Raw genomic sequence first — 26,752 nt, forward strand, 5'->3', positions numbered from 1 at the left:
ATACAGCATCATTCTCATTTTAGAGATGAGTGAAATGTGTAAGGATCGTCTAATACTGTGAGCTGTTCTAACATCGGAAGGTACACGGTATAAAGTATCTGTATGTCCCAGCTGTCATATGGAAACTTTTTGTACTTTACAAGCTAATTTATCTTTTCATGACACATGAGAGAGAGTAGTTATGTTGGACATTTAGTATTCAAATCTCTATGATGTTGGCAGTGACCTAAGTTTCTTCACAAGGAAGCAAACTACTTTTTAGCTTTTATAACTTGCAACACTAAACATTCCTTATGCACAGCTTGGAATGTTCTCAGCCTTTTATCTTTCCATATGGTCATTCCTTGATTTACTGTATTTCAAAAGAGGGCACATGTTGACTTTTTTCCCAGTATTTGCCTATAATTAATTGGATGTATTGTTTGTTCAATTGAGAGGTGCTAAAGGAACTAGTCTCTCCACTTTTTCCAACTTATGAACAGGCATATTTACAAAACCTGGCCCATTGATTTTTATGTTGTGTCTGCTGTGTCCATATGGAGGAGGGGGTTTAATATTTTTTTTTTTTTTTTTGTGATTATGTTTGCCTTGGTGCTGATTGCAAGAAGCTGGGGGATCCAGTAGAAACCACATGCTAAAAATGGATCTCCTCTTTGTGCAAAAAGTATTAAAACACCTTGCAGTGGTAAGGGTCTAAATGATTTAGGCAACAATTTAGGTGTCTTTAACAGTGTAGAAGCCTTTGGGAAGAATCTTGACACAGATACATCATTATTGTACATAGGCTAGCTAAGGTTGCTTCTAATAGCAAAACTATGAGATTCTTATATGTCAGTGGCTTCCATGGATTTTAAGGCTGTTACATGGCAGATCCTTGTTGATTAGTTCCAAGCTGTTCTCAAAGCAGATCAACGTACATTTTATCAATGCATACAAGCACATACTATGATCAAAAGATGAAGCATAACTTTTTCTTTGAAAGGTCATTTCATTTTACAATTTCAAAGATTGCAGGCTAGATTCAAAGACCATTATGTTAAAATATCCAAAGAAATTTCTGCTTTTCTACAAATAGAATGATTTTTTGGCAGGGTCCTATCCATCAACACCTGTTTCTTTGGTCATTTATGCACAGGAGTGTAGCTCATTTTAAGCAAAGATGAAAATGTGTCAACTTTGCCAGTCAGAGGGTTAGATTGATCTCACCTATCTTTAGCTGTCTGTGCATGAGATGTCCAGGATAAACTTACCGTTAAGTGTCCCTCTTTGTTCCATCAAGAGAGTTAGACACCTTCAGGAGTGACTGATCCAGCCTTTCCTAGGTGCCAGTTTTGGAATGTGAAGAATTGTATCACTGAGGTTATGTACCTCTTTGGTTTAGGAGGAGTCTGGAAATCTAACTTAATGAGCTGCCTAACTTCTAGGTGGTTGAAATTAGGTGAAATCTACCTTAAATGACTAAATTAGCAAAAGTATCAAAGAATATTTCTTAAGGTTAAAACCCTTATGCCCAACTTTTTTTTTTAGCGTACAGTCTTTTTGTTCCCTTAAATATTTTGAGCATGTGTCATTTATCCTTGTTAAAATATCACCCAATCCATTCAGTATATGTCATATGATGGCACTGTGAGACAAAGATGTCCTCCTACACTAAGGATCAAAAAGAACTTTCTGATGAATTTTTTTCTTTTTTGGGTGTCAGTGGAGAGGAGGCTGGGAAAAATCTTCCACTGCTATGTGGGCTTGCTTGAATGATTAGCTCTTTTTTAAGTGCTTGAACACACAGATTCACATAGTAATTAAATTCCTGCTGTGGAAATTACTATTCAAGGAAAACAATAAAAAATGGTTTTGATTAAATGCTATGTCAGCAATGAAATGCAGCATTTTATTGGTGAGGGAGAAGCAGCTTATGAAGAAGCACATTAACATTAATGTCTCTTCCTTGGAATCTTAGGGGAAGGATATAGGACTTTTTCTTCTGTTCAGCAACTCTAGAAATTTTAATTTACATGGTTTATGCTCCCCACCCTCTCCAGTAAATAATTTCCGGTCAGATGTTTTCTTGCAGATGACCCACGTCCCCTTCTAACCTAGACTCTGAGCGATGGCATAGTGAATTTACGTGTTACCTCAGGACAGAATTTGGCCCAAAAAACCTTGCCTCAGTATAATCTTTCCTTTGGCTCTAGAACTAATCAACCCACAAAACCAGTCTGAGTCTTGGTTTTGATTTTTACTTCATCTGCTTCTACTTCATACTGCTCATGAAGACTCATAGGGGTATCATTTTTTATCGTAGGGTGTGAACTATAGAATCACGGAATAAAGGAAGTTGCAGGGAACCTCTGGAGGTCATCTAATCCAACCACTATTCAAAGCAGGGCTAACTTAGATCATAGTGGAAGAACTTAAGTGGAAAGAGAAAAGGGATTTCATCCTTCAAGTCTGGGGCTTCTTTATGTAGAAATGCTCCATAGCTCCTTGTTCCACATTCAGTAGAATGACTGTGTGCCGAGACCGTAGTCCAGGGATGTACGTATGTAATGTGCATCACATTGGTTATAGTTTAGTTGTATGTCTTTTACACAAGCCATGATTAATTTACCCAGTAACTGTTAAAATGGATCTATTGATCATAGAATCATACAATCATAGAATGGTTTAGGTTGGAAGGGACCTTGAAGATCATCGCGTTCCTTTTTTAATTTATTATTGTATTTTTCATTGTTCTTGTATAATTTTCTGTCTTTTGCTTCAGATAGGTTGAATAATTCTAAGTCTATAAGTAAGAAATCTAGGAAATTCTCATTAGAAAAAAGCTAAGTGTTCATTTCTCCAAATGTTGTTCAAATATGGGGGAAATATATCCTGTAGTTTAGTTCTATAGAACACCTTGTTAAATTCAAAGTGTTCTAAATTTTCCTCTGAGCAGGTCTGTTCCTTGGCAACAATTCTGTAGTGAGCTGTACTGTCATATGTCCCTTTCCAGAAAGACACTGTGATATTTATAAATCTATCTAAGAATACAGATAACCCACACACTAAAGCATATGTCAGGGCATAGCTGTCAGTCCTGTCAACTTGCAGTTCTTTGAAGGAGCAGAAAAGCACATTGACTCACCAGTGTGTGGCCCTGATTTTAGAGCTCTGAGCTCTGTAGAGTCTATTTTGCATTAATACATTTTACAAATAAATATCCCTGTGTAAGGCATATGTTGAGATTCAGAGATAGCACTGTTGTAGAAGCTGCTACAAAATATTGGAGCAGATAATATCTTACAGAATTTGGCACATTCTGTTTGAAAAGATCTGGCAGTGCGTTATGGTAATGACGACTAATAGGTAAGGCGCTCTGTGAGAGGTGACATTCTCCCTTCTGAAGGTGACTGCAAGGACAAAAGGGAGAAGGTCCTTGCTGAAACACAGATTATTACTCAGTATGTTAGGGCAGAAAGTACTTTATTTGTCTGAGAAATGGTACTGTGCGGATATCCATGTACATTATTGAAAATGATGTTGGAAGTCCTGATCCAACAGAACACGTCCTATTATATTTAAATGCTTTGCTGGCTCGGGACATCCATGTGCTTGGGAATATTTCCATCCAGCTACTGCCTTGTATCAGCCCTGAGCTCTGCTACCAGCTCAGCACAAAGTCTTGAGCAGCTGCCAGTCAGTCACATTATTAAGGCTTGGAATGCTCCAGGCTGGCTGAGCGGGGGATTACTGCTGCCCATGATTGCTTTCCAAACTGTGTCACCTACTTCCCAGCCTGCCCTCGCTTCTTCAGCTCAGGGTCTGCGTAAGACAGGCAGTTCTGTGAGAATGAATTTTGCGTCCTTCTGGATGAAGTTAACCTGTGAGGCAACCTGAGACTTCTCTTTCTAGCATGGGAGTATATTTTTTCAGAGTGTGAGAGCTATTTATTAAGGTCCTTCTCTCTGTATGTGCAGTGGGAAGAGTGTATAGAGCTGCCACTCCCGTGAAATATTATCGTGGTTCATATTTGAGGAGGAACTGTGAACAACAAACACCTTTCCTTTACAAAAAAGGATTTCTTTCGGCTCAGGAAATCCCTGAACTAAAAATTGCTGATTGCAGGGAGAGAATTTTGGAAACGAGCATGTATTTTTGCCCTGTGCTTATCAGAAGGCAGGTTACATGCATCTTTGGTTTGAATTGGAAAGTCTGCTTGCATATTATAACATCAACTTCTCTTTACTGGCAGACAAAAAGAAAGGTATCCACACACTCTTTTTTTTCCTACTCTGCCTTCCAATACTGTCCACAAAGAGTCTTTTCTTTTCAACTCAGAAATCATTCTTCTCTGTCATGTCCTGATGCAATTCTTCATGCTGTCACCTATCAGGGAAGATCTCTTGTGTCTCCTTTCTCTTTTTCTGAATTAAGCACAGGTTATGCTTTTAAAAATAGATTTCTAAGTCCTAAACCAAGCTTGCGGATACTTTTTCACAGCACCATGTACATAAGAAGCTTGAAGAATAATTTAAAAACCAGTTAATTTTCCTTTCAGGAATCATTGCAGTTTGAACCATTGTTTTGTGGTCTAATTAATAAAGGAAGTATTTTTAAGTCTTGTAATGGAATGTGTCAGTTTTGACTGAAGGTTTGGGTTTTAATGTGTTCTCTTGGTTATCAGCATATGGACATATATTGGTCAAAATCTTAGATTTGAGGAGGTTTTATAAAATGTTCTTGAGACAAGTACTACTTCTCAGACTGTAGAATGGTGTCTTTCCACTTACTTACATTTTAATGTCCGAGTTTTTTTCCTTGAGAATTATGTGGGAAAATGAGGAGAGGGAAAGGAGAATGCATTTTTCAACAGGGTTTCAAAAGAGAAAAAGCTCAAGAGCTTTGAACATAAAGCAAATTACTGGATTTGCTTATTGTGAACATACCGATTAACAGAAAAACCTATTAAGGAATAAATTAGCAATGATGAAATTTACTTCAGGCGTGCCACTGCATTCCTTTACTCTTTATAAAATATTTGTGCCTCTTCACCATAAAGTGTAGATGGTTATGAGATTTCAATGTTGCATTAAAAAAATAGGTTTTATTTTGATGGAAGAGTACAGTTTTCAGTATGGTGCCTAAGAAGGCATCGTGACTATTGGAAACTGCACAGCAGGTAAAAACAAAACAAACCAAATCCCAGCACTTTTACCTGTAAGAAAGAAAAATCAAGCTTTGGCGTTAGGTGTAAAGGGCTTACACACGACTCTTCTAAGATTCACAGAATCACAGAATCACAGAATTATCAGAGTTGGAAGGGACCTCTAGAGATCATCTAGTCCAACTCTCCTGCTAAAGCAGGATTGCCCAGAGCACATTACTCAGGACTGCATCCAGGCGGGTCTTGAAAATCTCCAGGGAAGGGGACTCCACAACCTCCCTGGGCAGCCTGTTCCAGTGCTCTGTCACCCGAACCGTAAAGAACTGTTTCCGTGTATTTGAACGGAACTTCCTGTGTTCTAACTTGTGCCCATTGCCCCTCGTCCTGTCACTTGGAACCAATGAAAAGAGCCTGGCTCCATCCTTCTTCAACCCACCCTTTAGATACTTGTATGCCATAATCAGGTCTCCCCTCAGCCTTCTCTTCTCCAGGCTAAAGAGTCCCAGCTCTCTCAGCCTTTCCTCATAAGGGAGGTGCTCCAAGCCCTTAATCATCTTAGTTGCCCTTCGCTGGACTCGCTCCAGCAGTTCCCTGTCCCTTTTGAACTGGGGAGCCCAAAACTGGACACAGTATTCCAGTTGTGGCCTCACCAGTGCCGAGTAGAGGGGGAGAATGACCTCCCTCGACCTACTGGCCAATATGTCAATTTTATATGGCCAATATGTCAATTCAATATGTCAGAAAAACACATTAACAGAATGTTCAGTTCAGAAAAACAAAATATTGTTATGTTGATCATCCCTATTCCTGTTCTTGACTTTTCTCTCAGTCCAGTCTGCATTATCAGTCCTCATTGACCACTTCATGTTTCCCCATCAGAGGATGACTATAGCGCCAGTGCTCCTTATCTTTCTTTATGAACCTTCTTTATCTGTCACTATTATACAAAACCACTGTCCTTCCTGTAACTCAGGTATTAACCTCAGGTATTAACCTTTTCTGCTCCCTGTGCCTTATCCTATAGGCAACATCCAAATACTGCTACATTTTCTTTAAAATTTTTGGAAGCTTCTTTTCCTTTCCACATAGCTATGTCTTTCCTCTTCGTCCTCCATCAATAAGTGCAGGCTGCTTTTCTTTTATGCCTCTGACACTCACATCAGCTTTTCTCCACCTCACTATTGCCACAGTCGCTGCAAAGATCAAATTAATTAATCTTTCTTCTCCCTGTCATTTTCCTCTCTAAATCTTTCCATTGCAGCCAGTTCAAGTCGTTCCTCTTTACCTAAAAGGCCTCTCACAGTTCTCTGCTCTTTTTCACACCTGTTCGTGTTTCATTCCCTATTGTGCCTTTCAATATTCTGCTCTAAAAATGTCTTTTGCCTTTGTCCATTTCTTCACTGTTCCTTAACTATGGGGGTCTGGTATTTTCTTGTTGATTTTTTTTTTTTTTTTCACGGCTGTCTTCTCTTTGTGATAGTTTCCAAAAAACTGTCTTTCCATTTCTATCCATAATGCCTCTGAACTTTCAGTCTCAGTTATATGCTGCCCTTTTATCATTAGCCAAATAATTAAGGACAGATAAAGGAGCAGTCAGCCCAGATGAAGAGCATGCATTTTATTAAAAATGCTCAATTTAAGTGTGATAGTTAATATACATGTTATATATTACATATATTTAAAGGACATGAATAAATATAGTTATTATAGAGAAATAATGCATCCTAGTGTTGCCACCTAATTTGCATTGCATATGTTATTAATAATCTTTAATGGTAACTGTTCTGGGAAAGCACTAATAAGGGCTGCATATGCAATATGGCTTCAGAACTATAACTACACATGCGTAACTGTTATTAGTGTTCTAAGTCAAGTTCTCTAGGCAGATTTTCTTTTTCTGCAAAGTTAATGTGAGAGGCTGATGTGCTGCAGTAAGTGTCGTGTTGCTAACAATTTGATCACACATTTTCTTCCTCCTTAAAGAAAAACCTTAAACTCTTAACACAACACCTTTCAACTCAGTGAGGAAAAAGCCAGACTAACTTATCTGCAGATGAAATAAAATCTTGAAAAGTCATTTTTATGAAAAGCATATTTCACTAAAAAGTAATATATGACCAATATAATGTTTATTCTAAGTATAAGAAGACACACTAAGGAATACTTCATGGCAACTGTGTCAATGTTGCAGGCTTTTTCTTTTAGAGAACCATATAAGGAAGCATAAGTGGAGCTTTATTGCAAGCCATTCGTGGTGTAATTCTGTCTTGTATCAGGCATTTCTCTGTATGCTTTAATAAGAAAACCTACATTAACTTTTTTGCACCCAATGAAAAACAGTTTTTGACAATCATCTCATTGGTAGCTCTGTGTAGTTTAACCTGTGTTTGTAAGAACATCTACCTTTTTTATTGTTAGGAACGTTGTTTTTTTTTTTTTAAATCAAAGATATTACAGAACACAAAATGTTATGTACTCAGTCAAACCAAGGGTTTTAAAAATCTCTTTAGATACACGCTATATTAAATAGAAAAGCTGTTTCCTTTCTTCTTCTGTCTCATACCTTCTGGAAGTCAAGCAGTTCACACATCTAACCTATGTCCTTCTGAATGAAATTTTAAATATCCATTTATTTTTGCTCCCAGCCTCAGTTTTTCCGTGGAAGTTGGCAGGGCTTTAGCTTCATTCGCATAACCTTGCAAAGGAAAATGTTTGATACTAAGGGTGATATATCAGCTTTTATTTTTTCAGCAAGTCTCGCAGTGTAACATCTGCAACTGGTTTCCTTGGCATATGCAGAAAAGTTATAATCACAAAGGCCATTTCCCCAGTGTCTTTTTGAGACAATCATGAGAAAAGATCTTGAAAGTGTTTACTGGGTGAGTGGGCTTTGGGTTTTTCAAGAGAGACTAAATCTTTGCTGCTGAGAATTTGGAAATCCTGAGGGATTTGAAAATCCTTTGAAAGTCTGCTGTCACTGAAGCACTGAATGATAAAAAGCTATGTGGACACATAAAAGGAAGCACTTCAAGAAGGAAAGCAGAAAAACAACCAACAAAAACTTTAGCTTTCACCGCATATATTGCAAAAGTAAATTTCATTTTCTTATGTGGTGGGTTGACCCTGGCTGGACACCAGGTGCCCACCAAAGCTGTTGTCACTCCCCTCCTCAGCTCAACAGGGGAGAGGAAATTTAATGAAATGCTGGTGGGTAGAGGTAAAAACAGGGAGAGATCACTCACCAATTAATGTCATGGGCAAAACAGACTCAACTTCAGAGTTTAATTTATTACCAATCAAATCAGAGTAGGTGAATGAGAAATAAAACCAAATCTTAAAACACTTCCCCCCACCCCTTCCTTCTTCCTGGGCTCAACTTCACTCCCGATTTTCTCTACCTCCTTCCCCCGGAGAGGCACAAGGGGACGGGGAACGGGGCTTGTGATCAGTTCATCATGTGTTGTTTCTGCCACTCCTTCCTCCTCAGGGGGAAGACTCCTCACATTCTTCCCCCGCTTCAGTGTGGGGTCCCGCCTATGGGAGACAGTTCTTCACGAACTTCTCCAACATGAGTCTTTCCCACGAGCTGCAGTTCTTCATGAACTGATCCAGTGTGGGTCCCTTCCATGAGGTCACAAGTCCTGCCAGCAAACATGCTCTCCATGGGTCCACAGGTCCTGCCAGGAGCCTGTTCCAGCACGGGCTTCCCATGGGGTCACAGCCTCCTGCACATCTACCTGCTCTGGTGTGGGGTCCTCCATGGGCTGCAGGTGGATATCTGCTCCACTGTGAGCCTCCATGGGCTTCAGGAGGACAGCCTGCCTCACCATGGTCTTCCCCACAGGCTTCGGGGGAATCTCTGATCTGGTGCCTGGAGCCCCTCCTCCCCCTCCTTCTTCACTGACCGTGGTGCCTGCAGAGGTGTGTCTTTCACATATTCTTACTCCTCTCTTCTGACTGCTGAAATTACCATTTCATAGCAAATTTTTCCCCTTCTTAACTGTGTTATCCCAGAGGCGCTGCCACCATCACTGATGGGCTCGGCCTTGGCCAGTGGTCGGTCCGTCTTGTAGCCAGCTGACATTGGCTCTGTCAGACATGGGAGAAGCTTTGAGCAGCTTCTGACAGGAGCCGCCCCTGCAGCTCCCCTGCTACCAAAACCTTGCCGCACAAACCCAATACATCTTAGTACATTTTTTTGCTACTGGATTTTCCTTCCACTCCAATGTATATTCTCAGTCCTGCTTTCCAACAGCAAAACAAAGCTAATGATTTATGTGCTTGAATGTACCCTAGAAGAGGTCACAGCAAGTGGTTTATTTGTGATACTTAAATGAATGCGCAGAGTAGTAGTGGAACAAATAGGTAGCATTAGCTCTGTTCTTAAAATTGTGTACAAAATAACTAATCCTTCTCCCATCTCACAAAAACAAGACATTGTCAATAAGTTCTTTGATATTTTTTAAAAGCGGACGGCATACTCGCTGTTGTGTGACCAAGACTTTCTGCTCATAATCTTTTGCAGAGGGCAGGTACTGACCTCACTAATATGCAGAAGGGCTGTTTGCTCACTTCTTGACTGCAGGAGCACTTTTTTGCTGGAAATGAACAATGGAGTTTAAATGCACATTGTGGCAAAAGCAGGAAATTTCCACGCCCCCCAAATATGACCAAAATAATGTGGGTGTAATGGGTTTGTGAGATGTTCACAGCCAAAGCAATTTTGTGGGTGCGTCCCAGCCTGATAGGATGGAGTATTTGAGGGATATCAGTAGTTGCCTTCCAAACTGTAGTAAAGATTGGAAAGCTGAATTAAATTAAAGTGTTATTTATTCACAGATATATTTTTTTTAACCCTAGTCTATAATTAACAGCATTATTGTGAAGATTGAAGGTTTTATGTTGCCTGTGGGAATGTTGTAAGTGGTAGCACATTGAATGCAGAATGACATATTCTTAATTTACGCATGGGCTTCGTGTATAGCAATATAACGCTGTACCCATTGTCTATGGACAGACAGAGAGGAAAAAATGAAAAAGGGTGCTTAACTGCATGGTAAAAGTCTTGGACACATGGAAAAAAATGATAGTCAGTGAAATAATGTGGAGTCCCACATGTTTGTAGAACGTCAAGGATATCGAGGTTATAAAATGCTGGCATTTTTCTTAACATAAAAAAATGCTAACAAGGGGGGTTTTATTTGTATTTGAGTAAATGTGTTGCATTATTAAAAAAAATAGGGATTGACAGACAAAAGCACAGTGCAATAACTGTGAACTGAGTAAGTCAAAGGACCATATGGAGTATAGTATTAGTTAAGTCACTCATTCAGACCTCATCAGACCCTCTGTTTTAGTAGCTGCAATTTATTTTCTTCACGGTCTCATGTTTTGCAGCAGTCCAGTTGCTATGAGTAAGAGTATCCTCACAAGATATAAATATCTTCTTTTTTTATGTTATAAAGTTAACAAGAGAAAAAGACTTTCTTATTTGTAAAAGTTATTTTCTTGGCAAACACAATTGGTTGCTAAAATTTATGCAGAATAAATCTTCTCTGATTATTCACTCTGAAAGAAACTTGGATGGTGACTCCAAGCATTACAGATCACTGTAATCACCACATCTCAGACAGTTACAGAAGATGATTGCTGGAATAGCCACATGGGTTTCTTTTAATTTGCTGGGGATTTATTCCTCCATTTTTTGGGGGGGATACAATTATTTTTAAAATCATTGGTGCCTTAATCTTCAGCATCTTCACCGTTGCAATATCTCTCAGTCTGACAAAGTGAGAAAGACCTTAGACCTTGAGGAGTTTGGAAGAAAAAAATACTAAGAAGATAAAAGTACTATAATCATTCACTCCCCTTTACTACTCTTTCTGCCAGTTTGAGAAAATTTGAGTCTTACTTCAAAGTCTGTGTTAGAAGTGGTGGCAAAAATAACCCCCTGTAATAAATCTATTTGTGTAATCAGGGGGCTGATATTGCAGTAACTCAAGGTCGTCCCATCCTATTCTGTTCATAATTCCTGTTTTGACTGTCGTAGTCTCCAGCAAATGAAGAAGAAAATAGTTTTAGTAAAAAGATAACTATGTTTTTGTTCTTTTTTTAACTGCATCTGATTTAAGCTGGAGGTATGGGAGAGTCTGTTTTCTTCCACTTCACTCTTTCTTCTTTGGTTTTTATTTCATTGAAAGGGTTGCTGTGACTGGCTTGTAAATAAGTGCTAATGACATTACCATGGGCAGCACAAGAGAGACAGACTGACATGGATCTCATGTTTTTCCAGATGAGGATAGGCATTCACTCAGGATCAGTGCTGGCCGGCGTCGTTGGTGTAAGAATGCCACGTTATTGCCTCTTTGGAAACAATGTCACCCTTGCAAGCAAGTTCGAGTCAGGAAGTCACCCACGCCGCATCAATGTCAGTCCAACCACATACCAGTAAGTCCTCTTAGCCTTTTCATACAGTTTGTATTTCAGCCTGTTTTGAGTTCGACCTTGTAACATGCTCTGTCCTCAACATATTAGCTTCAACCGAAAGTTGGCAGGGCACCAGAACAACTAGAAAGAGGTGTTGCGTGGGGCCGTCTTTTGTTTGCCATCAGAATATGCAAAGAAGGTCAGACAATGGAGGCAAGGAAGCACAACAGGAGGGCCAACCATTCCTGCCTAAAATAATGTGTACCAGAAGAAGTGGGACATGTCTCCTATAGCACCATAATTTTTTTCACTTTTACAGCTTTAGGGTAAGGATTGGGGTTCCACCCGCTGACACTGTTGATGAAGAGAAGAACATTGCCACTGGCTCAGAAGAAGGTCTTTAATTTTGTCAGCAAAGCCAAGCTTTCAAAGAGTTTTTATGCTTTCTTGCAGACAAAATGTCTTGTTTAGCATTGTAAAGAGGCACTTGATAGAAGCATTTTCTTAATGTAAGAAAAAAGATTAAAAATGGCAAAGCATTATCCTTAGCTCTTTGAAGAAATTATGCAAATAAAGAGACGGCTTGATTAAATCTAGTTAGGAGGAACAGCTCCTAAATTGAAAAGGTGTTCCTTAGTGTTCAAATTTGACAGCTTGACTATTAGAATTTCTGCTGCTTGGATTACTACTGATGTACTCACTTTTTTGGCAGGACATCTCATTCTTACTCTTTGCAACATTCTATATATGAAGTTATTTTCTGAAGTACGGTTTTGCTCAGATTTTGGGACTGTTTCACTGTGGTTAATCTGTACGCAATTGCTCAAACAATACTGGTTTTCTTTTTTTTTTTCTTTCTTATACAGAACTGTGAATCTCAATATTTATTTTTTCCCCATACCTATCTATGTAAATTACCATTTTAAATGGAATTTCTTCATCCAAGAATTGAAGTGTCTAATATGCTAAAATATAAATTGGTCGGAACATAAACTTTAAAAGTAATTTAAACTAGTGAATAAAATTATATTAATCTGAAGAACCCATTCACTGGAGATCAGATTTACAGAATGGAGCAAGTGTAGCTAATTGAACAAGAGGCAGAAAAACTGAATAGACTTGATTATAAAGTGCACAGAAGCAGGTTCATATAGTTGTCTAGTAACATGCAAGAGAAACACAGACCCAACCTACTATCAGGTATAAATCTGTTCATTTAAATAAAAAGAAATTCAGTAAATACATAGGAGATTGCTGTTTGGAACTTGATGTCACTTGAAAAGAAATTGTCTTTGGGACCTTCAAGGTACAATGTTCTAATGGCTTTGGCTCCTGGTCTTCCACTGTGGGATAGGAGAAACCTTCTAAGACATTGTTTGAAAAGTGAACGCAAGACTGTTCACCAATTGTGTTGTGGTTTTGAAAACTTAGGCAGTAGCAGGGCCTTTGGTGTTAATTTTACACAAATGGAGGTAAATGATTCTGGAAAAATGGAACCAAGGCCCTGTGACAGGGACCTGAACAGAAAAGTGACTGACGATGCAGTCACTATATGTTATATGCTATAACATAAAATTGTAAAACAGAACACAAAAAAATGCAGATTTTTTTTGTATTTATCTGCATTATCATACTATGTAAAACATCTGCTGCTATGTGCTGAACAAATTCAGTGCTCAATTCAGAGAGCTTCAAGTGCAGGTGCCAGGCTAGACATGGTTACAGGTAAGAAATGGTAAGAAAATACATATCTGAATGAGAGGCAGTTATCACTGAAGATGAATGGCTAAAAGAAATTATGAAAAGACTAGGAACTAGTTTATTTTACATGCTTCAGAAATTACATGAGAAAATAAAATGAACGTGCGTGGGGCCACTTAGAAAGGCTATTTCAAACCATACTTTCTGGCATGGTTGAAAGCATGAGAACAGAGAGGGAAGAAGTCAAGAAATGAAACTATTGACACAGTGGCCAGGAGAGACTGCAGTTACAAAATAGTCTGTATGGCAGAATTATTCAGAGCTTCTGGAGGTGATCTAGGAGGTTTGAACATAATATACTGGTACTATCCAAATAAACAACTAGTGATCTGATGCATCCATATATAACTTTTCTTAAATATAATTTGCATGAGTATATTATTTGCTGTGTACAAATAAGGTGACTCATCGCAAACTGAAATGTCTTCATAGTTGACCTTATATTCCATCAAATGCTTCTATTTGATCATACTGTGCTGCTATGTACTCAGTTAATATTTTTATTATCTGAAAAGTAATGTTTTCCAAAGTAGATAATTCTTCAATCAGTGTGAAAATAACAGAATTTTCAATTAATTAAAACTCCTGGCATTTATCATTATGTTTTTGTGTCTACCATGCCCCCTGGAGAAAATTCTGATACAAGTTTTGTGCTTACAAAGCATACAGATACTGGAAACATATAGAATACTTATCAGCTTTCATTTTACAGTACAGATTATGCATTAGAAAGCGTCATCAGCATTGAAATTATAATCACACTTCAGACTGCCTATTATTGGTTTCAGACGCTTCCCTGCGAGCTCGTAATCTGCCTATGTAAGAATCAAAGTCTAAAATTATACATATAAGATGTGGTGTTGCCTAGCAGCAGCAGTGAACCTGGGGCAGCCTTGCTCCCGTTACACCTGCCTGGGCAAAGCTCCTCCGTGTGAAACCGCACCGTTTACAAAGGTAGCCTTGGAATCTGTTGGGGATAAGATCTCACTTCTGTTCAAAATATCTTGTTCCCTTGACTCAGGCAGGTCTTTTGACAGAAGGATTACAGAGCTTCATTTCATTTGCTTTGAATCATTGAGCATTGTAAAATGAAGGCACTGGAACAGCATTGGTAAAACTTCCAGTGAAACATCTGGAAACTGGAGAGGGAGCAGAGGATCCCAGACTGGTCTGTGTTTAAACATGTGGCCAGGAAGGAATGGGAGAAGAATAACACATTCTCTGATCCTTTAGTAAACTGGCAAATCTAGCTCAAGGTTTACTTAATTCATCTACGTTATCCTGAGTTGAATAAAATTACCCTATTTTGCATACTCAGGAAGGAAACATAATGAGATTTATGAGACTCTTCTTCAGAACAGAAGAGAGATTAAATATTTTTTAATTTTTTGTTTCAGTCTTGAATAATGATGTTTATCAGATATTAATATAATATACCTACATTCATCCTGTTTCTCTAATAGTATTACAATGTAATGCCTTGGGATCTCTAAGCAGTTATCAAAAGCAGGTAAACATAATTGTTGCTATTTGTCAAGTAACTGTATTTAAAAATGGATTCTCTTTTTCCTCTTCTTTCGACCTCTGGTATTTTCCAGCACATATTTCCCTTACGGAGAAGGTGTTTCTGGCATCGAATGTTGGGTACAGGTACTTTCCATTATCACATGCTGGGCAATATGTCTGGGACCTGAGCTTAGGCAAAGATGAACAGCGTGTATCCCACATCCTTATCTGATTTAGGAGAGAGAGCAACCAAGTCTACCTCTTTATTGAGCTAGGTGAGGTCACTGCTGCTTCACCTGCCTAAATTGCCCCTCGGCCTTTAAAATTGATTAAAAACTGCAGAATTTGAATAGGTTTTTAACAGTTGTCTCACAGAATGTTGTATGGAAGTTGTTTTACTTTGAGGTAATTAAGACGAATGTATATACATCTCTATCAGGATTTTAAATTAAAACTATGCATTTCTATAAATTCCTTTATTTTCATCAGATTCTTTTTCCTACAGGTTATATGTATCTACCTATATTATTTTTCCTACAGGTTTTAGCTATATATATTATTTTTCCTACAGGTTATATCTATATCTACATCTACATCTACATCATATCTCTATCTCTCTCTCTCTCTCTATCTTGGTCTCTGTCTCTATCTATATTTTTCTGCCTCATGTGGACAAACAAATGGACTTCCTCTCCAAGAGCCTTTTCAGATTATTTTAAGTTTTATTTCTGAGCATCCTCTAAAAAATGTTCCTTTTTATATTTGTCAATTCACCATGTGTGCTTTCATGAGACATATTGGTGGATGGGCAATTTAATTATGGACAGAAAGGGAACACAGCTTATACATGGACACAAAAAAATATTGTTAGTCTAATTAACCTATTAAAGTCTAGTCGAAATACACTAGTTTATTCTTGTTTTTCTGTTCCCAGTGTCATCTGCCTCCACGAGGCTGCACCCGCCCGAGTCACGGTGATTCGTGATTATAGTGCTGAGGCCTCTGCTGTCCGCCCGTGCTTATGCTTTGTGAAACTACATTTTTTTTTGAAGGTTTATAGGTAGTTCACTCTACACAGAATAACTCCATTTTAGATCACTGTCAATTAGTTAGTAGTATATGTTACACCACAGGTCCACACAGCTAAACTAAAGCCAAAGCATATTTAGGCAATAGTCTGACTGCTAGACAACTGCCAAAACTACAAGAAGCTCAAGCCTGGACAAATCCGGACAAGTCCCGAGGCCAGCGCTGGTAGATCAATGCAAAGCCTGGGGCCTTTTACTAGTGATGGTACGATCCCATTCACTGAGCCTAATTCTCTAATGTCCCAGAGAGCAGAGACCCAGTATTCCTTCTGCTGAAGTGAGTGAGAAATAAAAGTATTAGATGTCAGAGACAGATGCTCACCATGCTGAGCTGCATGGGATGTACAATATATTGCATTAAAAAATCATAGCTGGTCCTTTCATAATCTTATTACAATTGATCTGTATGAAGGAAAAACACCAACACACGAACTTCCATAGTTTAAAAAGTAATAAAGAACAATGTGAAATGAATTTGATCCAGACATAGTCAGGCTATTTTCAGTCTCCTGGTCTTTCTAGTGTGTATAGAAACTGAGGGAGAAATTCAAAGCCACCAAAATGTAGAACCAAGTGCACTGATTTTTGGCATTACAATAGCAAATTCATATCTTTATGCAGTGTATTTTATGAGCAGCCTACCAAAATTTCTAATGAGTGCCATAATAATTTATCATCTGAATTCATATGGAAACAAATGAGCTGGTGTTTGTTGTTATCAAACCAGATGCCCAGCTGGTGACGTGACCGACACTTGTTGCCACAGAGGAAGGGCTCAGCAATCCAGTAGGAGACAGTCTTCTGATAACCTGTTTGGGAAGCCATTAATTAAGTTTTCCTAACTGTACCAATTAATAGGTGGATGTGAACAAGTTTAACTAAATTTTTTACAGTTCTTTAGAGTGAAGGCAGAAAGAACCTTTTCTTTTGTTGTTAGCTATCCCTATGAAAGGTAACAGTTATGGAAGATTGACACGGCCACTTTGCTTTTCTTCGTGCATGCTATATTTAAGAAGGCAGTGCATCTTCTCCTTTATTGTAGTGAGTTGTATTTCTTTTAGAAACATTGTTCAAATTTTGGTCTATACAAAACTATTTTCCTAAAAGAAGTTTACATTGAAGTTCAGTTCTGAGTGGGTGCTTTTTTGAATCTGATTCAGCAAATTGCCAGAACCTATCTTAACATGACTTTTATTTAGAGTATGTTGAAATCCATTATGCAGAGGTGAAAATGTATATATATGCAAAACCAAAGCTGAATAAATATTTGGTTGTTGTTAACATCTTACTTGAATATTACATTCCTGTTACATAGTTTATTGAAGTAGCAAATATTGTAATTAGTCTAATTAGGTATGAACGTGTGTTTAAAGGTTATAATATAATACATATTATATATGTGTCAGTTCACGGCACTTATCTCAGTAACTGTGATGTAAAGTATATCCACTGTACATTTTGTGGAGGGCCTGAGGAAGACAGAAGGGAGCAAACTGTGCAGGCGGGGAGATGCTGTACTCTGTTCTGGGGAGGCTGATACCCCTGAACTGCTCCTGTGATCGGGGGACGGTGAGTGGCAAGCTTGGTAAGCCAGAGAAGGAGCCTGGCATAGGATGGGCTGCATCACCACTGGGATCGGAATTCCTTGCTTACTTCTTGCTGTCTATTGACTCTGGGTGGATTTGGCCTGACTTCATGGCCTGAAGGTGGCTTTAAGACAAGCCTGATGTAAAGGGTGAGAGAAAAGAGAAGCCCACCCGAGCACTACAAACTCTGCAATGTGCCGGCTCCTGCAGCTGAACAAACCTGCTGGCATTTTCTGGGATTTGCAAAGTTTGCTAGGAGGTGGCAACCTGTGCTAGCCATGTCCAGCAAGCACTAGTCACAGCACTGGGGAGGAGGTTTCAAAGGTTTCCAGACACTTTACGGGCAAAGTGTCCTCTGAAGCCCTCATGGCAGAACTCAAAGTATTAGAGCATACTGGAGCTAAGCAAGTGCTTCCTCAGCACTGCTATTTCTCAAAGCAGCTAGTGTTGAGTTAGCACATGTGGTAATCATTTACACCTTTAGCTGTGGAAATACAGTTCTCAAAGATCGCCTTTTGTATTTCTGAAGGAGCTGCTCTTTCAAATATCCAAAGGAGTTGCTACTAAAAGCTGCTCAGTGGCTGCTCCTCTCACCATCTTATTCCTCCCTTTGGACAGATCCTTCAGTTTGTGATTGTATCTTGTTTGGGAAGGAATGGAGCAGGTTAGCCCACTCTTCACAAAAAAATCTTAAAATATTTGCAGCCATCCTTCTGCTGAGCCTGAGGGAAAGCAGAGGTACTTTTTTTGTATGAGTATTAATTAATCTTCACAGCATCCAATGGTACACAGGTGTGACATCTGTGAGAGATGGCTGACAGATAGAGCTCAGAGGGTTGTGGTTAGTGGTGCAGAGTCTGGTTGGAGGTCAGTAACAAGTGGTGTCCCTCAAGGGTCAGTACTGGGTCCAGTCCTGTTCAATATATTCATCGATGATCTGGATGAAGGGATAGAGTGTACCATCAGCAAGTTTGCTGATGACACTAAACTGGGAGGAGTGGCTGACACGCCAGAAAGCTGTGCTGCTTTACAGCGTGACCTGGACAGGCTGGAGAGTTGGGCAGGGAGGAACCTAATGAAATTCAACAAGGGCAAGTGTAGGGTACTGCACCTGGGGAGGAATAACCCCACGCATCAGTACAGGTTGGGGGCTGACCTTCTGGAGAGCAGCTCTGTGGAAAGGGAGCTGGGAGTCCTGGTGGACAACAGGATGACCATGAGCCATCAATGTGCCCTGGTGGCCAAGAGGGCCAATGGTATCCTGGGGTGCATCAAGAAGAGTGTGGCCAGCAGGTCGAGGGAGGTCATCCTCCCCCTCGACTCTGCCCTGGTGAGGCCGCATCTGGAGTACTGCGTCCAGTTCTGGGCTCCCCACAGAATCACAGAATCACAGAATTATCAGAGTTGGAAGGGACCTCTAGAGATCATCTAGTCCAACTCTCCTGCTAAAGCAGGATTGCCTAGAGCACATTTCTCAGGACTGCATCCAGGCGGGTCTTGAAAATCTCCAGGGAAGGGGACTCCACAACCTCCCTGGGCAGCCTGTTCCAGTGCTCTGTCACCCGAACCGTAAAGAACTGTTTCCGTGTATTTGAACGGAACTTCCTGTGTTCTAACTTGTGCCCATTGCCCCTCGTCCTGTCACTTGGAACCAATGAAAAGAGCCTGGCTCCATCCTTCTTCAACCCACCCTTTAGATACTTGTATGCCATAATCAGGTCTCCCCTCAGCCTTCTCTTCTCCAGGCTAAAGAGTCCCAGCTCTCTCAGCCTTTCCTCATAAGGGAGGTGCTCCAAGCCCTTAATCATCTTAGTTGCCCTTCGCTGGACTCGCTCCAGCAGTTCCCTGTCCCTCTTGAACTGGGGAGCCCAAAACTGGACACAGTATTCCAGTTGTGGCCTCACCAGTGCCGAGTAGAGGGGGAGAATGACCTCCCTCGACCTACTGGCCACACTCTTCCCTATGCAGCCCAGGATTCCATTGGCCTTTTTGGCGACAAGGGCACATTGCTGGGCCATGGATAATTTACTGTCTACCACAACCCCCAGATCCTTCTCCTCCAAGCTATCTCCCAGCAGGTAAGCCCCTAACCTGTACTGGTGCCTAGCATTCTTCCTCCCCAGGTGCAGGACCTTGCACTTGGTTTTGTTGAACCTCATTAGGTTCTTCTCTGCCCAGCTCTCCAGCCTGTCCAGGTCACGCTGGATGGCAGCACAGCCCTCTGGGGTGTCAGCCACCCCACCCAGTTTGGTATCATCAGCAAACTTGCTGAGGATACACTCTGTCCCCTCATCCAGGTCATTAATGAATATATTAAACAAAATAGGACCGAGTATTGACCCCTGGGGGACACCACTGGTTACAGGCCTCCAACTAGACTCTGTGCCGCTGATCACAACCCTCTGAGTCCTGTCCCGCAGCCAACTCTCAATCCACCTCACTGTCACCTCATCTAGCCCATACTTCCTCAGCTTCCTAATAAGGATGTCATGGGAGACAGTGTCAAAAGCCTTGCTAAAGTCAAGGTAGATGACATCCACGACTTTCCCCTCATCCAGCCAACCAGTTATAACATCATAGAAAGCTATCAGATTGGTCAAGCACGATTTACCCTTGGTAAATCCATGTTGACCACTTCCAATAACTTCCTGTTCCTCAACGTGATTGGAGATGACATCCAGAATGAGTCGCTCCAATACCTTCCCAGGGACAGAGGTGAGACTAACCGGTCTGTAGTTCCCTGGGTCCTCCTTCTTGCCTTTTTTGAAGATTGGAGTGATGTCGGCCTTCCTCCAGTCCTCAGGCACCTCTCCTGTTCTCCATGACCGTTCAAAGACGATGGAGAGTGGTCTAGCAATAACATCCGCCAGCTCTCTCAGCACTCGCGGATGCATGCCATCAGGGCCCATGGACTTATGAATGTCCAGCTTGGCCAAGTGGTCTCTGACCCGGTCCTCCTCAACTGAGGGAAAATCTTCCACTCTCCAGACCTCCCCTTTTGCCTTCAGAGGGTGGGATTCATGAGGGACAGCTTTAGCAGTGAAGACCGAAGAAAAGAAGGCATTCAGTAACTCTGCCTTCTCTGCGTCCTCCACCACTAGGGCACCTGTCTCGTTCACCAGCGGGCCTACATTTTCCCTAGTCTTCCTTTTTCTATTGATATATTCAAAGAACCTTTTCTTATTGTCTTTGACTGCAGTGGCCAAGCTGAGTTCTGATTGAGCTTTGGCCCTTCTCATTTTCCCCCTACATAGCTTTGTTATATCTTGATAATCCTCATAAGTTGCCAACCCCCTTTTCCAGAGAATGTAAACTTTTCTTTTTTTCCTGAGGTCCAGCCAAAGTTCTCTATTTAGCCAGGCTGGTCGTCTTCCCCGTCTGCTCGTTTTTCGAGACAAGGGGATGGCCTTCTCCTGAGCTTTTAAGAGCACCTGCTTGAAGTATGCCCAGCCTTCCTGGGCACCTTTGCTCTTCAAAACTGCCTCCCAAGGGACACTCTCGACCATGCTCCTAAACAGGCTAAAGTCTGCCCTTCGGAAATCCAAGGTGGCAGTTCTGCTGGCTCCACGCCTTACGTGATCAAGAATTGAAAATTCTATCATTTCGTGATCACTGTGCCCAAGGCGACCTCCAACCTTTACATCCTCCACAAGACCTTCTCTGTTAACAAACAGTAGGTCCAGTAGGGCACTTCCCCTAGTTGGTTCCTTCACCAGCTGTGTTAGGAAGTTGTCTTCCACACACTCCAGGAACCTCCATGACTGTTCCCTCTCTGCTGCATTGTATTTCCAGCAGACGTCTGGGAAGTTGAAGTCCCCCACAAGAACAAGGGCAGATGATTGTGAGACCTCTGCCAGCTGCTTGTAGAATACTTCATCGGCTTCTACATCCTGATTAGGAGGTCTATAACAAACTCCCATCACGATGTCTGCCTTATTAGCCTTCCCCTTAATTTTTATCCATACACACTCAGTGTTGTCATCCACACTGTTAAGTTCCTGGCATTCAAAACTGCCCCTAACATAGAGGGCCACCCCACCACCTCTTCTTCCTTGCCTATCCTTTTTGAAGAGTTGGTAGCCATCCATTACAGCACTCCACTTGTGTGTGTCCTCCCACCACGTTTCTGTGATGGCGACTATATCATAGTTTCCTTGCTGTACAATGGCCTCCAGCTCCTCCTGTTTATTTCCCATGCTGCGTGCATTAGTATAGATGCACTTCAGCTGGGCTGATTGCCCTGCCACTTTCTTGGGGGGACAAGCCCTAATTCGCACCTGATCATACTTAGGCACTACTGTTCAAGAAAGACAGGGATCTGCTGGAGAGGGTCCAGCAAAGGGCTACAAAGATGATTAGGGGATTAGAACATCTTTCATATGAGGAAAGGCTGAGGAACTTGGGTCTCTTTAGTCTAGAGAAAAGAAGATTGAGGGGGGATTTTATTAATGCTTTCAAATACTTAAAGGGAGGGTGCCAGAGGGATGGGAGGAGTCTTTTTTCAGTGGTGCCCATTGATAGGACGAGGGGTAATGGGCACAAGCTTGAACATAGGAAGTTCCATCTTAACATGAGGAGGAACTTCTTTACTTTGAGGGTAGTGGAGCACTGGAACAGGCTGCCCAGAGAGGTTGTGGAGTCTCCCACTCTGGAGACATTCAAAACCCGCCTGGACGCTGTCCTGTGCAACCTGTTGTAGGTGACCCTGCTCTGGCGGGGGGGTTGGACTAGATGATCTCCAGAGGTCCCTTCCAACCCTGACTATTCTGTGATTCTGTGTGATTCTGAGATGGAGAGATAAGGCGGTGATATTGCTTTCCAGTGGGTGTGGAGAGAGTAAGAATCCTTGTGGAAAGCATGGACTCAGCATAGAGGTCCTTGCAACAAATAATTCTGTAATAAATCTTTGTTAGTTCATTTTCTGTATGTAGGAACTCAGTGATGAAGATGTGACTGTTTTTGCCAAAATAGTTTGAAATATAATTACCCTATCGTTTCATCTATGCAAAAAAGAGATGCAGCTTTTAAAAGTTTCTTCAAGGTTCCCACTAAGTATGATCTCAATTTTCATTCACACACAGACCTCCTGACCTTGAAATGCTTCTTGTTTCCACTAGCAAATAATCACATTTTCTGTTCCAGTACTGACACCCTCTTTTTTTTTCAATGAAGAGACTGAAAATGAAAAAATAAATGGGATAATTCTCAGATATCATCTCTTTTTGTCTGAAAGCAACAGCATTTCCACCAGGGAGGGGAAAGAACAAGAATTTAAACAGTTCTGGAAGGTTTCGGGTTAGGAGGGGAACCTGTCAAATTTAATCAACTACAAATCAGTGTTTAAGAAATTCTTCCTCTGCTGAAACATCAACAAAGAACACAAGCTGAGGGCAGATCTAGTTCTGGGCAATTTATAGGAATGCTTGAGTAGCCTGATCTTCACAATTTAATCACTAAATTGTAAATTGTATATCCAACTACTTGAGTGGAACCAAAAATTTTGAACCTGTGAATAACGTACTATAAAAATATCCTTTACAATAATGCTCTTAAGGGAAATACGCAGAAGTGATGCAGGAAATACAGCTGAGATAAATGATTTGGAATATTTTCAGACTAGTTGTTATAAGCTGCCATATAATTTCCTAAAGTTGAAGGATAGATTGTGCTCCCAGATTTTCAAAGCAGGCGATCTGACTTGGTCACAACAAAATGCTCTGAGAATGGTCCTCAAGGTGAGACAAACAACCAGAACTGGGTGCCACCACCCAGGAAACCTTCCAGACCAGAAGGTTTTACACTGGCTCTCCCTTGAGTCAGAGGGGAAATGCAAAAACAGATTGTGTGGCTCGGCCTTGCCCTCGCTGAGGATCTGCGCTATTCATTCAGCTGTTTGGCAGAAGTATCTTTTGGGGTTCTTTGTACCCATGAAAAGGAAGTCAAGAAACTTAGAAAGGGCTGTAGATCTGGGCCATGGCCATCAACTGCTACTGTTTTCTTTTTAACATCACAAATGGCCTGAATATAGGAGGGAAGATTCCTGCAGAAAAATGTCCTCACTGTTAAGCACTGAGGATTAGCAGATAACTTACTTCTTTAGTGTATACACAAAGCTGTAAGAAATCAGAGGCAATTTCTGAACCATGATCTCATTCTCAGCCTGGGAAGCCAAGTATCAGGACCGATATATTTAAGGAATCTGAAGAACATATTCTTTAGGAGAATGCTAACAAGATGCCATTTTTCTCCTGATTAAAGTCTTTCTAGTAGTATTATTACAAGACCCAGCAATTTATTTCTTTTTTTCTTAAAAGTACAAACTAAAGTAGGGTAGAATACGATCATAAGTAGCTTCTATTAGCATTTGGTAAAGAAGGTTTCCTGCCATTCTTGATTGGGAGCTGAAGTGTTAACCCAATAAAGGCCGGCTAGACAATTTCTAAGGGTGAGAGGCTGATTCAAACAGCACACCTAGTGTAGGGCTGTGGAGCCGATCACAAGCCACAGTAGTGGAGGAATTTCCGAAGGACTAATTGGTTATTCACCCATCACTCCTGGTACCTTTGATACTCTCAGAATATTTCATTGCAACCAGGTTACAATTCACAAAATAGGTGAAAATAAGGCCTTTAATTAATATCTTGCACATTTGTTCTATGAGGATAATAGTGTGAAATACCAGCTAAACTCAATGCCAACCCTGAACTGAATCAAAGAATATATATATTTTACAGTTTCAGCCTTGTATAACTGTCATTACAACTAGATAATGTGAGGCTCTCAGAAGGAAACCACTGATTTTTAGGAAGGCCAGATGCTCCATAGTGAACAGTCAGTTTGGGGAAGAATGACTGCAGCAAAAGCTTACAGATTTAGCTCAGAAAGTTCTAAGAGTTCAGCTGTTGCTTGCAAAAATCTAGTTTGGGAAGCAGCGAAGAGTTATTTCAGCCTGTAGTTTTAAAATGCAAAATATTTACCACAAGCATTGCAGAGAGGGAAAGAGAGAAGCTTCTCTGTAGAGGCCTCTGCAAACTCTCATGCAATTTAGAAAAGATTACAGTATTTTGATCATAAAATTGACAGTCTGGAAAATAGATTGTGACATTCAAACCACATGCTAAACAAAGACCACCACAGAAGTTCAAAGGAAAATACATTGTTGGGTTTATAACCAATGGATTATTTAAAAGCTGGGAAGAAAATGCCTTTATAGTTCAATGAGCTCACACAGATTGTCTCAGCCAAAACCCACAAAAAATACTCAGTAAAGGAAGTGCCATTACATGTGCTGAGGATCCTGGAAAATTCTCCTGGCAACAGGATTCATTCATTCATTTGCTTCCCAGAAATCAGCTTTAGAGACCCTAAATAAACAACCTATTACAAAATTCACTGAACCTAATAAAGTTCTTCCCACTGATGTTTTTGAGCTCCAAATTGATTGAGAGAAAGAATAAATATCTTGGGAGGGGAAAAGGTGAAGACTGCTTTCGTATATCCAACTGAGTTCAGAATTTACCATTACCTCAAAACTGCTCTTTTCAACGCTGCAAGGGACTGAACACCCCTAGCTTAATTTACTGGAAACAAAAAGAAAATGTCTAGAGTTATTTTCTTTATTTTACAAGTCCAACTAGTTTTAGGGAAGATACTTGATGAAAAGGCCCTAAACTTTCAGATCTAGCCAGACAGAGGTTTCTCCACTGTGGAGGAAGACGACAAATGGCAAAAGTCAGTATAGTCAGGTCTGTGGCTCACCACTTGTGCGAGCTCACCTGGAGGATGGCTTCATAGCTCCTGTGAACCTGTAGTCCCTTTTGACCCCAGCCAGGTGGCCCAGGTTAAACCCATGGGTGCATTTGATGAATAGTGTCAGATTTGATTCTGGTTTTTGTTGAAGCTGTATTTGCTGTATTTGAACCTATTTTATGAAATACAATACTACTGAGTACAAGAAAGGCAAAAACTAACCACCCTGCTTCCATCTGTGAGAGCTCCCAAGCACTGTCGCCTTCATACCTTCTTTCCAGCAGGAGACCTGATGATAGTTCTCACTTTAAAATGTTCATTCCTCCACAACTGGACAGACTGGAGTGTTTTAAGTGAGCCTAATGATACATTATGGATAATGATAATTACGAATATGGTTCCCTTTCTGGTACATGAATTGCTGAATGCTGACACTGATTCTCAGAGAATGTGTATATTTGGGCCACCTCCTCAACTGATCTCAGTCAACATAGCTCGTTGAAGATGATGATGCCAAGTTAATATATATCAGCTGAGGATCCTGGCTAAGGATTTTTTTAGATGTTGCGTAGTACTTTTAACTCATTTTTTATTTGGTACCACATAGGATTGATCTCTTCCAAAGAGATGTTTCTGGACTGTGTTTTATAGTTTTTTCTATCTTCTGTTTTGTTTTTTTTTCTAGGCTTTTGAAAAAGGAAGAAAATTTTATTTTTATCCCTCGTTCCCGTGAAGAGCTTCCAGAAAACTTTCCAAAGGAAATTCCTGGGATCTGTTACTTCCTCGAGGTCAAAAGTGGTCAGAAGCCGCCAAAACCCTCCATCACATCTGCCAGAGTGAGAAAGGTTTCTTACAACATTGGCACCATGTTCCTCCGGGAGACTAGCCTATGAGGCCTGCTGCAGATCAAAGACTCGTCAAAAAAGCACAAGCCCAGAACTGGGTCATGGGGGAGTTGGAGGTTCTTTCTGTTTCACTGCCTTGTTCGGAACAAGCAGTAAAAGCTCCATGTAATATCAGGCAATAATAATTTTAGAAGGTGGGTGACTGCTGTCAATAAACAAAGTGGAGATATAGGGAAAAAAAATTAAACAACGTACTTCCACTTCCAGAGGAATTTCTTTCATAAACTTCAGTCTGGCCCCTCTATGACAAACAAAAAGAAACAAAACAAAACCAACCAAACAAAAAAACCCAACTCTCAAATTAGTGGTTGGTTTTGTTTTGTGCAGAAAGGATGATGGTTCTCTGTAGATTTGCACCAGCTAAGCAGAATTGAGAGTCAGTTCTGATTATGCATTCCTACATTTAATGTGTTCTTCAGTAAGGTAATGATGTTTTTTAACTTTATGAACAAACATTTCATACATATACTGTAGACCTGTTGTAACCTTCCTGGCAGGAGGAATTATAATTCAATACAAATATTGTAGGAATTTTACCTATTTTTATACATATTTCACTTTCTGGATAATTACATTCCACATACTGTA

The 26,752-nt window shown here is 40.5% G+C and overlaps 1 protein-coding gene across 1 annotated transcript in view; it reads left to right on the top strand.

Moving 5' to 3' along the window:
- Nucleotides 1-26,178, top strand: part of GUCY1A2 (guanylate cyclase 1 soluble subunit alpha 2) — a gene marked incomplete at its 5' end in the record, with an annotated part of 165,423 nt that extends 139,245 nt beyond the window's left edge. The window contains 2 exons of the mRNA XM_082496347.1: nucleotides 11,436-11,590; nucleotides 25,945-26,178. Coding sequence (XP_082352473.1) covers nucleotides 11,436-11,590; nucleotides 25,945-26,152 — 363 coding nt within the window. The 3' untranslated portion in view covers nucleotides 26,153-26,178. The remainder of the gene's footprint in view (nucleotides 1-11,435; nucleotides 11,591-25,944) is intronic.
- Nucleotides 26,179-26,752: the final 574 nt, after the last annotated feature.

This window comes from Vanellus vanellus, assembly GCF_965231255.1.
Source record: "Vanellus vanellus genome assembly, chromosome: 1".
NCBI classification, from domain to species: Eukaryota; Metazoa; Chordata; class Aves; order Charadriiformes; family Charadriidae; genus Vanellus; species Vanellus vanellus.